This window comes from Aotus nancymaae, unplaced genomic scaffold (genome assembly GCF_030222135.1).
Source record: "Aotus nancymaae isolate 86718 unplaced genomic scaffold, 86718_ANA_hifiasm-v0.15.2.pri h1tg000030l, whole genome shotgun sequence".
Lineage (NCBI taxonomy): Eukaryota > Metazoa > Chordata > Mammalia > Primates > Aotidae > Aotus > Aotus nancymaae.
The window spans coordinates 36,163,720-36,175,369 of NW_026988443.1; the positions used below are offsets into that span (position 1 = coordinate 36,163,720).

Sequence of the window (11,650 nt, forward strand, 5' to 3'; positions counted from 1 at the left end):
CCTGGGATTTGCTGCCCCCCAGGAAGAGCTCTCTGGAGGGCGAGGGAGAGGAGGAGAGGGGAGAGGAGGGTCAGGGTCTCGAGCTCCCAGCAGCGCTCTCAGGCCTCGCCCACGTCTGCTCACAGGACGCTGACTTGGCTCGTTTGCTGAGCTCTGGCTCCTTCGGAAACCTGGAGAACCTCAGTTTGGCCTTCACCAATGTAACCAGTGCCTGCGCCGAGCACCTCATCAAACTGCCTTCACTCAAGCAGCTGAACCTGTGGTCCACTCAGGTGCGTTCTTGCCCTGCTCCAGGCCCCCTGTGCCCTCCTCTTTCACCTCTGCACACTCCTCCCTATTCCCCTGTACCATCTTCCTTTCCCTGTCACCCTCCTCCCTGCCCCTTCACCCTCCTCTCTGCCCCTTCACCCTCCTCCCTGCTCCTTCACCCTCCTTCCTGTCTTCTCACCCTCCTCCCTGCCTCTTCACCCTCCTCCTTAACCCTTCACCCTCCTTCCTGCCTTCTCACCCTCCTCCCTACCCCTTCACCCTCCTCCCTGCCCCTTCACCCTCCTTCCTGCCTTCTCACCCTCCTCCCTACCCCTTCATCCTCCTTCCTGCCTTCTCACCCTCCTCCCTACCCCTTCACCCTCCTTCCTGCCTTCTCACCCCCCTCCCTACCCCTTCGTCCTCCTTCCTGCCTTCTCACCCTTCTCCCTACCCGTTCACCCTCCTTCCTGCCTTCTCACCCTCCTCCCCGCCCCTTCACCCTCCTCCCTGCCCCTTCATCCTCCTCCCCACCCCTTCACCCTCCTTCCTGCCTTCTCACCCTCCTCCCTACCCACTCACTCTCCTTCCTGCCTTCTCACCCTCTTCCCTGCCCCTTCACCCTCCTCCCCACCCCTTCACCCTCCTCCCCGCCCCTTCACCCTCCTACCTACCCCTTCACCCTCCTCTCTGCCTTCTCACCCTCTTCCCTACTCCTTCATCCTCCTCCCTACCCCTTCATCCTCCTTCCTGCCTTCTCACCTTCCTCCCTAACCCTTTACCCTCCTCCCTGCCCCTTCACCCTCCTCCCTGCCCCTTCACCCTCCTCCCTGCCCCCTCACCCTTCTCCATGCCCCCTCACCCTTTTTCCTAACCCCTTCACTCCCATCCCTACCCCTTCATCCTCCTCCCTGCCCCCTCACCCCGCTCCCTGCCTGCACACCAGGCACTGTTTACCACACAGCCCCTCCCTCAAGCTCGCACCCACTCCCTGAGGCTAGAGGAGACTGAGGACCTCATGAAGCCCTGTGGCCCATTTCCCCATTGGAAATACTGTGCCCAGTGCAGAGGCCTAAGGTTCTGAGAGGTGGAGCTGAGACGTGAGCTGCGCTTCGCTGGCATGCTGAGGGCTGTGCGGGAGGCTTCTGGGTCTTTCTGTTACAGTAATGCCAGTGGCTGCTGGGACAGTCCCAGCTGGGCGTCAGCTGCGCCACTCAGTACTCTGCGCAGGGCAGATGCAGGGGCCTTCCTCCACGCCTGTGAAGTGCAGCTTCTGCCCTCACCCTCGTTTTGCAGCAGATAAACAGGGGAAAGTCCCCGCAACCTGCCCCCGGGCCTAGCCCTATCCTTCCAGTGTCCGCCCAGCAGGAGAAAGCGCTTGGGCAGCCTCTGGCAGCTAGGGAGGGCCAAATTCAGTGCCCTCCTTCATGGAGGCAAAACTGAGTCCCACGGGGCCCCTGGCCTGGCTCCACTCCCAGCAGCAGAAGCTGGATTCAAACCCTGGTCAGAGAGGCGTGGGATTGTTTGGGTGAAGTGAGTGCAGCCCAGACCCCAGGGCTTGGCGGGCCATGGCCTCAGAACCAGGCTCTGTCCCATCCATTTCCCCCACCTCTGTCCCAGCATCAGAGTCACTTCCCCAGGGGTGGCCCAGAGAGGGCTGAGAGTTTCTGTGCCCACAGTTTGGAGACGCCGGCCTGCGGCTCCTGTCGGAACACCTCACCATGCTGCAGGTGCTGAACCTGTGCGAGACCCCGGTCACCGACGCCGGCCTGCTGGCCCTGAGCTGTGAGTGCCTCGGGGGACGCTGGGGGGTGAGGGCCCACTTTAATCATTCCTTCCTTCCTTCAGCCAAACTGGCCGAGCACTGACTTTGCACCATGCACAGATGCAGAGATTCCTTCATTCACGAACAAGTGTTCACTGCGTACCTCCTGTGGACAGGGAACCGTTCCAAGTGGCAGGAACAAAGCAGGGAAAATATTCCTCACCTCAGGGAGCTTGTGTTCTAGAGGCAATGGAAAAAATGAATAAGGCCAGCCCATGCCCTCCCGACATTCCCAGTCCAGGAAGGGACCAAGTTCAAGGGCAGGGCTGTAGAGCATGGCCACTGTGGTCCCCCGACCAGTGACGGCAGCGTCTTCTGGGGGCTGGTCGGAAACCTGTACTCCCAAGCCTACCCCAGACCTCCTGACTCAAACACTGCCCGGTGAGCAGATGCCTGGGAGACTCCTGTGCCTGTTGAAGTTTGAGAAGCTCTGTCATGATAGAAGGAGCCACAGAATTCTCAAGGAACCTAAAAAGGCCAGTTCCTGTGCTCCAACGCCAATCAACTGAACTAACCTCAGGGATGTTGAGCCTGGGATTCCATATTCGGCCAGCTTTCCCTTTTTCCGGCCCATTGCTTTAGACGAGAAAATCCATGACTCGGTGGGAGAGTCAGAGAAGGCTTCCTGGGGAGGCGCTGTTGGGTCTGGCTGTGAAGACAGATTCGTGGGAGTTGGCCAAGTGGGAGGCACTCTGGGCAGGGGTCAAGACTCCCGCCAGGTCGTTGGCAAATTCTGGGTGGCTTGGGAGGAGGTGGGGGCAGGTGAGTGGGTCATTGGAGGCAGAGGATAAGATCTGGAGCCAGATCTGCAAATGCAAATGTGCTCCTTCCGCTGGAGTCCCATGGGGTAAGGGTCGCGGTCCTCATGAACATTGCAGGTTCCTGGTCCCTGCCACGGCCCTGCTCAGCGTCTCTGAGTGTGGGTGGAGGGATCTGGTCCCCGTGTGACTCCAGCACAAACCACAGACTTGCTTTCAAGAAGCAGCACTTGAGTCAACGAGATGGGTCGGGGGAGCATCCGGGGTTCCTTAGGGAAGGGCTTGGGCTGGGAGTGGGGTGTGGCAGGTAAGCTCTGGGGACATCAGGTCCCGGCAGTGGAGGGACACGACAGAGGGATCAGAAGGGAGGGAGGCTCAGAGTGTGGGAAGAGAATGAAGGCTCTGTTGAGACCAGCACGTACGTGCTTAAATAGACTTCCGGTGTCTAGTGCGCCTCCTGCCCTGGCTGTGGCTGCGAAACCTGCCTCCCCAGCCCCGTCTCCTAAACAGGAGGCCTGGCGTCTGCGTTCAGTCCCTCCAGCTTGGGCGTCCCATACCTGCAGCCGTCCCTTTGGGGCCTCGCTGTCCTAATGACTGTATCTGTCTCTCTGTATAGCCATGAAGAGTCTCTGCAGTTTAAACATGAACAGCACCAAGCTCTCAGCTGACACCTACGAAGATCTGAAGGTAATTCCCTCCTTCCTCCCCTCCTTCCTCCAGCCAGCATCTGGATGCTGGATCGCCTGCATGGAGCTCCTCCAGTGAAAGGCGATGACACCTGCAGATCAATACGTAAAATAACGGCAGGTCAAAAGGAGTCACGAAGAGGCAGCAGCAGGGGAGTAAGTGGAAATAGGAGGGCCTGTGTGGCCTGGGGTGATCAGGGATGGTCCCTTTGATGAAGAGGCCACAGGAACTGGGGCCTCAAAGGTAAGAAGTCAGAAATCCAAAGGGCGAGAGGAAGAGCAGGTGCCAAGGTCCTGAGACAGAAGACGTTGGTGAGGCCCGGCTTTGGAGCAGATGTAGCCGGGCAGTGAGGGAATGGGCCGGGGCTGGATGGAAGAAGCCCTCATAGGTCTCAGCAGAGCAGTGAGTCATGCTTTGAAAAGCGTGCTGTGGCTGTTGGGAAATAAATATTTTGAGAGGGAGCCAGAGTCAAAGCGGGGAGGGCTGAGCGGGGCTGGTGCCTCACGCTGCTGAGGGCTGCACTGCACCGGCACTAGGCCGGCGGGTGAGATCGGGGAAAGGGGAAGGATCAGAGGGTGGAAGGCAGGCGCGTTGTAAGAAAAGCACGTGCATGCCTTGGGAAGGTTGGAGGAGCCAGGCCTTCACCTGCCTCCTGTCACCCCGTTCTCCTGGGCCTGCACCAGCCGCCCCAGAAGGAGCAGGCGAGACCGGCAGAGGGCCAGCATCCTGGGAGAGAAGGGCTGGGCTTGAAGGTGAAAAAGCACAGATGGTGCCCATGAGCCACGCTGGCACCTTCGTGCCCTGGAAGCCACTTGGAGGGAATCCCCCAGCAGCTCTTGGCCAGGGCCCACCTCCTACAGCCAGGCCTCCCGCCACCAGGGCGTGCTCACTGGCGCATCCTCCAGACGCTTCTGGAGCCTCTGCTGTGTACCAGGCCCGTGTCAGGGACAGGGATGCTGAGGTGTGCCTGCCACATCCCTGCCCGGGGGATGCTCCCTGCTGGGAGGCACAGGCAAGCTCAGCCAACCAAGGCGGGCACAGGGCCCAGTGGGGCCAGCAAGGAGGGACGGTCAGCAGAGCAAGGCCCAAGAGAGGACGTACAGGATGCAGCAGATGGTGGGGGCACAGCCAGCGGAGCACCCACCCCAGAGTGTAGACCTCAGAGTTTCTTGCACTCAGAGTGGCGTCTGCAGACCAGCGCTCTCGGCCCCACTCGGGCCAACAGAAATCCAGGATCTGGGCCACCCCAGGCCTGTGAATCTGAGTGCACGTTAACCCCACCCTGGGGAATTCCTGTGCACTCTCGGGTTTGAGAAATGCTGCTCTGGAGTGTCTTGAGTTCAGAGTGCTGAAAATCAGCCGCTACTGAGACCAGCTGGAAAGCAGACCGTGGGGAGTGCAGGAAAGGCCACGTGGGAAGAAAAATCACTTTCAGTCTATTTTTTTATTTTCACACATTTGAGCAAGACATGGTGCCAACTTGCTGCTGCCAGCCTGTGGCCGGCTTCCCTGAGGAGGGGACTCTGGAGCAAACAGCGACTGCCTGTCGTTTGGAGGAGGGGCCTCCGCTCAGTGCGGGGCAGGCCACACCACGCCGTTCACCGCCCAGTCTGGCCAGATCTTCCCATTTTTCAAGGGAACCTTGAATTCTAGACTCTGCGAAGTCTCCTAATTCTGAAAGACTGGCTTTATGTGCTTTACAGCACTGCGGGTGGCTGCAGGTCCCTGCCTGTAGTCTCTGCCTGGGCCGTGGGGAGCCATTGAGGGCTGTCGAGCACAGGAGAGCAGCCGTGAGGAATTGGGATTGCATGTGCGTATGTGTACACGTTTGCATGTTCATGCATATATGCGTACATGCATCCAAAAACTGTGCTGGCCAGTGTACAGGAAAGTTCGGAGGGAGCAGGTAAAGGCATGAGGTCAGTTACGAGGCAGCCACCTCTCTGTATAGTAGATGCTCATTAAGAAAAAAAGCCAGGCTGGGCACAGTGGCTCACACCTGTAATCTCAGCCCTTTGGGAGGCCAAGGCGGGTGGATCACGAGGTCGAGAGATCAAGACCATCCTGGCCAACATGGTAAAACCTTGTCTCTACTAAAAATACAAAAATTAGCTGGGTGTGGCAGCACATGCCTGTAGTTCCAGCTCTTTGGGAGGCTGAGGCAGGAGAATTACTTGAACCCAGGCGGTAGTGGTTGCAGTGAGCCGAGATTGCTCCACTGCACTCCAGCCTGGCAACAGAGCGAGACTCTGTCTCAAAGAAAGAAAGGAAAAAAATCCATCTGTTTACAAAAGAAGAGTGGAAGAGGGTCTGGGTAGCAGAAAACAATGGAGAGAGGAATCGTACAGTCTAGCAACGCATCCAGTGTAGGGAGAGCCCAAGTGGGAACTCTTCAGCCTCCTGATACCTGAGACTTAGTGCAATCCACACCGTTCCCCTGCCCATTTTCTGATAACGATGAGAATGTCACTGGCAGGAAAAGTGAGAACAGTTTCCTTTCTTAGGGCATGTAATGGTGCCCTGGGCTTTCTGCGTTTGGTATTTAATCCCTAGCACCGTCCTTTGAGGCAGGGACTAGAATCAGATTGGCCCACGAGGGAAGAAACTGAGGCTCTGAGAAGCTGGGTTATCTGCCCATGGTCATGCAGCAGCAAATGGCAGAGCTTGGGTTCAAACCCCACTGCTTCCGCCTGAAAAGACGGAGACCGAAGCCCATCTGAGGCGAGGGCATGGGAGCCCCGCTGCCTGATGTCTCTGGGGCCAGGGCACATCCCACCTGCTCTGTTCTCTGCCTAAGGCCACCCAACCCTCCAAGATCCCAGGGTGCCCACAGCACCAAGGTAGGGAGAGGGTGGCAGGGACCCCCCCGGTGGTGCAGGTGGAGCCAGGTACTGCCAGCTCATGCAAGGGAATGACCTACGTGTGACAAGGACCCTTCTTGCTACCCCCAGGCCAAGCTTCCCAATTTGAAGGAGGTGGACGTCCGCTACACAGAAGCCTGGTGAAGCTCCCAGCTCGAGGCAGGAAGACGTTTGTGACCGCGACAAAACAACTCTTGACTAACAGCCGCAGAGCAGCCGGTCCCGGGGTCCCACCCCGGTGTCCTGGCTGTGAGATAGATGGGGAGTTTTTCTGGGGGCAGAGGGGGGAGGGGGTGGGGAGGGGGTCCACAAGCACGCCCAGCCCCCGCCAATTCTTTTAGCTTCGTAATTGGAACCTTTGACCTGATCTAAAGTGGACTTTGTAGCAACAAGAGGAGCATCAGCGGGTCGGGGAGGGGGTTGGGGGTGGGCTGGGGGGTGGGGGACCCTTTGTGGATTTTCTTTGCCTTTGTGTTTAATGCCGTGTGGGAAAAGTCAACTCCAATGTCACCGTGCGGGCCGGACGAAGGATGCTTTCTTCCTAGAGGCTCCAAGCTGAGCTGCGAACTCGCCCCCCGCCCTTGGGACAAGAAGACCCAGTCATGTCACTGCACCCGTCCTGTGTCCTCACCATTGCTATGCAAAGTGATTCTTGTTGTACATAAGATTTAAATAATGCACCTATTTAAGACATGTTGACAAATTGCGGGTCTGGGACCCGCCTCTTATTTATGAAGTCTTTGACCCTCCCTCCCCGCCCTCCTGCCCTCCCTCCCCCCGTGTGTAGTACTGTATAAATCAGTCAGCTGTTGGGTTAGTGGTAGTAGTATTGTTATTTTTTTAAAGGAAACAAACAGACAAAGGAAAAAAAAGAACCTCCTTGGAAAAATTCATTGCTTTTTCGTACTGGATTCTCTATGCTAATGCTCTCTGTCTGTCTGTCTGCCCACCTCGCCCACCCACCACTGTGCGTTTCCGATTTCCAAATGTCTCCGACTCCCTCACGAGGCGGGGCTCAGGCTGGGGGAGGAGGAAGGAATGAGGTCCCCTGACGAAGCCTCACTCCTCTAACGCCCAAGCTCTTTCTCTCAGCCCCTTTAGACTTGAATAAGGGGCTGCTAACCTGCCCTCTGCAATCCACGCCGTGAAAGAGCTGTTCCCCACCCCCCGGGACCTCCCATCCCTGTCAGCCTTTGCTGTCCCCTGTCCCCAGGGGAGACTCTGGCTCCCCTGCCATCGTGTGCTTCACGCAGCCCCATGCATGCCCGCCTCTCTGCATGGTCCCTCGGGAGAAGAGAGATACGTTTCCTCCACCAGCCCGACTGCCTCCCCTCCCCTCTCCACCCCACACGTGTGACCACTGCAAAGAAGACGCTCCTTCTGTCCCCACCTGCTCCGAAGACAAACCAACCTCCGTTTCTTTTATAAACAGTCGGCTTTTTCTTAACAAGCCCTCACTGTACAGAGCAGCCCGTCGATGGTTTATTTGGGGTCCCCTTCTCCCCCCAGCCCTTTTTTCTGTTGGTTTAGCACAAATACTTCCCTCCTCCAGCACCTCCGGACCTACCCCACAGTCAGTGTACTTGTTTTATATATATTTAATCTTATTCAATGGAAACCATGCTTTTGTCGTTTTATACTTTGCTAGGTAGACTTTATTACCCCCCTACTATGCCCTCATTTTTTTAAAAAAGGAAAAAAAAAAGAAATTGGGTTCCAGTCTTGATTCATTTTCCGCGCCAGGTTTTATTTCGTGTGTGCGTGAGTGTGTTCCGTTTCGTGTTTCGTTTTTTGTTGTTTTTAGCTGTTTGGTTTTATTCTTCTCTCCCCTCCTCCAGTCCCATACTTCACAGCACTCTGGTGCGGGAAGAAGCAGAAGCAAAAAAAAAAAAATTTAAAAAATTAAAAAAAAAAGAAACAAGACATGCCACCTTTCCCCTCGCACTGTTGCTTTTCCTGATGGTTAATACTACTGTCACGTAGCTGTGTACAAAGAGATGTGAAATACTTTCAGGCAAAAATAAACTGTAAGTGACTCATCAATGTCTGGGCTGTGTGTGTGGTTTCTCGGCGCCTGGGGGAGAAGGTCCAGGGAGGGGGCGAAGCCCAAGTGGTAAGTCCGAGGCTCAGACGGTGCCACTATGCCCTCGCCTTCATCTGCGTGCACTTCCTGACCCAGGTCCAGCGCCCTGGCTGATGTTGGCTGTTGGGGCCAGAGCTGTCTTTGCTGCAGGGGGCTGTGGTATTCATTGCCAGACGGTGAACAGCATCCCTGGCTTCTACCCAGCAGTAGCACCTCTTCCCCGTGTATGACAACCTGAATGTCTCCAGATGTTGCCACATGTTCCATGGGGGACGATTTGCTTCCCAGCTGAGACTCTGTGTCATAGATGAGGTCAGTGCTGCTGTTAAGCATGGCCTCATGGAAGCTCCAGCCCAGAACTACTCCAAGAAATGTGCCCTACATCCACCTGGGGGTCTTGTGAAAACCCAGGTACTAACGCCACAGCTCTGGGTGGGGCCTGGGCGTCTGCATTTCTGACGAACTTCCAGGTGATGCTGTGCTGCTGCTCGGTGCCAGGTTCCTAGACCCACCTGTCAGCTGCCTCCTCCTGCCAGACATCTCAAGAGGCAATCTCCACATGTCCAAAATGCTGGCTGGGCGCGGTGGCTCACGCCTGTAATCCCAGCACTTTGGGAGGCCAAGGCGGGCGGATCACAAGGTCAAGAGATTGAGACCATCCTGGCCAACATGGTGAAACCCCGTCTCTACTGAAAAATACAAAAATTAGCTGGGTGTGGTGTCGCGTACCCGTAGTCCCAGCTACTTGGGAGGCTAAGGCAGGAGAATCACTTGAACATGGTAGGTGGAGGTTGCAGTGAGCCAAGATTGCGCCACTGCACTCCAGCCTGGTGATAGAGTGAGATTTCGTCTCAAAAAAAAAAAAAAATGTTTTGCCAGGTGCGATGGCTCACGCCTGCAATCCCTTGGGAGGCTGAGGCGGGCAGATCACCTGAGGTTGGGAGTTGGAGACCAGCCTGACCAACATGGAGAAACCCCATCTCTACTAAAAATACAAAATTAGCCAGGGATGCTGGCGCATGCCTGTGATCCCAACTACACAGGAGGCTGAGGCAGGAGAATCGCTTAAACCTGGGAGGCAGAGGTGATGGTGAGCCGAGATCACCCCATTGTACTCCAAGCTGGGCAGCAAGAGCAAAACTCCATCTCAAGAAAAAAGAAATGCTCTATCTCCTCCCCTCTTCCTAAACCAGTCTCCCTCCAGGGTCCCCCAACTCAGCCCAGGCATGTCCTGCCCCCACCTGCTGACGGAACTCCTGGTTGTCCATGAGGCAGTCCTCTGCCTCTCCACCCCAGGCCTGGCCCTAAACCATCTCTCCAGAGACTCTGTGTCTGGAGCTGCGCTGCTAGCCCCCACTCCATCCTTCCCACACCATCCAACTCCCTCTGCTACCTGTCCTGCCTCTCCACACCTCCCTCTGGTGCCCTGGAGGCCTCTACCAGGTCTTTTTAAGACAGGTGAGAAGGCTGGGCATGGTGGCTTATGCCTGTAATCCCAGAGCTTTGGGAGGCCAAGGTGGGCAGATCACCTGAGGTCAGGAATTCGAGACCAGCCTGGCCAATATAGTGAAACCCCATCTCTACTAAAATTGCAAAAATTAGCCAGGTGCGGTGGCTCACACCTGTAATCCCAGCTACTCAGGAGGCTGAGGCATGAGAATCGCTTGAACCTGGGAGGCAGAGGTTGCAGTGAGCTGAGATCGTGCCATTGCACTCCAGCCTGGACCACAGAGCAAGACTCCATCTCAAGAAGAAAAAAAGACAGAAGGTGAGCGTGTCAGTTACTCACCTGTGCCCCCCTCGGGTCAGACAGAGAAAGCAAGTGCCATGGAAAAGGACAGGAGGGCTCTTGGCTGCGGGGTGGCAGGCAGGCCTCACCAACGACATCGAGATGCTTCAACCCGCTCCATCTTGCCCTCTCCACCGGTTAGGGCCTGGCTCACAGCAGGTGTTCATTGCTCCAAGGGTTGGGGGAGGTGCAGCCGGGCTGCCCTCAGACTGCCTCCCTGCTCTGCCCACTGGGTGAGGCTGGGGAATGCAGGCTCCCTGCTGGAAGAAGTAATGGGTGTCATCCTGGCCGCTGTGCCCATTGCTGGGTTACCTCTGTCCGTGGGCTCAGCTCCCACCAGCCGGCTGCCCACCAGGATTCCAGCTCTCAAAGTAACACAGCTCCCTCATCTCACGCCTTCAGCCTTACCCTGGGAACTGCCCCTCACTGGTTCCTGGGTGCCTCAGCGTCCTGTCTGCACCTCTGCCACGCTCACTCCTGGCCTGTGCCTCCCCTCTGCTACACTGAGTTACACCACCACATCCTCCCCTCGCCCTTCAACCCAAGGGTAGCAATAGCTCCCCTTCAGTTGCTGGTTCCTGGGTTCCTGGGTGCCTACACCTCCCTTGTTAATTACCTAGCCTGGAGCCCGCCCGCCCTTCATAGCTAGCACTTCCTTCCTTCTCTCCAGAATCCCACCCAAGGGGCCCTCTGTTTCCTGCAAGGACCTCACTCAATGACCGACCCCCACCTCCAAGCAAAACCAGCAATTGTTGGTGCCGGCCCCAAACGGGCCCAGTGAGAGTCCAGCAAAGCTCTAGACCCGTGCTGGGGGCAGGGGTATTAACTTGGAAAAATTAAGGCAAATCCTGTCATTGGGAGCAGGGTGAAGCTCACCCAAGAGGGCAACAGTTGAATTCTTACAAACTCAGCTCTGGGGCCACGCAGCTACACACATCTCCACGTCGCACCACCATTCACAGGGCCTGCTTTAGAACGCTGTCTTCCTGTCGCTCACTCTATAATGTGAAGGGCACTCCCCGGAGCTGTGCGACATGAGAACCTGGTGAGCTGAGCTGTCATTTGTGACTGACAGGCTGCTGTAAAGCTAGAAGTTCCCCCAAGAGCCCAATAAGAAAAGAGGTCAGAGAATCTTGGAAAAGGATCTGGCCTCATTCTTTCAATCATTCATTCATTCATTCATTCATCCATTCATGCATTCAGCAATTCATTATTGAGGACCCGCTTCAAACAGGTCCAGGAGAGTGCCAGAAAACAGGTGAGAAGCAGCAGAAGACCTACAGTTCAATAACAAAAAACAACCCAACTTAAAAATGGGCAAAGGTCTGTCAGAATTTGTTTGATAGAAATGGGCAAAGAGGCTGGGCCCGGTGGGTCATGCCTGTAATCCCAGCACTTTGG

The 11,650-nt window shown here is 56.3% G+C and overlaps 1 protein-coding gene across 4 annotated transcripts in view; it reads left to right on the plus strand.

The window, feature by feature from the left end:
- The window catches only part of CMIP (c-Maf inducing protein), a 259,594-nt gene extending 251,174 nt beyond the window's left edge, over positions 1 to 8,420 (plus strand). For 3 of the 4 annotated variants that reach the window (XM_064383344.1, XM_064383343.1, XM_064383342.1), the window contains 4 exons: positions 126 to 272; positions 1,926 to 2,031; positions 3,446 to 3,516; positions 6,468 to 6,800. In XM_064383344.1, the coding sequence (XP_064239414.1) occupies positions 126 to 272; positions 1,926 to 2,031; positions 3,446 to 3,516; positions 6,468 to 6,521 (378 nt within the window). In that variant the 3' untranslated portion in view covers positions 6,522 to 6,800. Of the gene's footprint in view, positions 1 to 125; positions 273 to 1,925; positions 2,032 to 3,445; positions 3,517 to 6,467 lie in introns of all 4 variants that reach the window. The other variant, XM_064383341.1, reaches the window with a different exon arrangement.
- Positions 8,421 to 11,650: the final 3,230 nt, after the last annotated feature.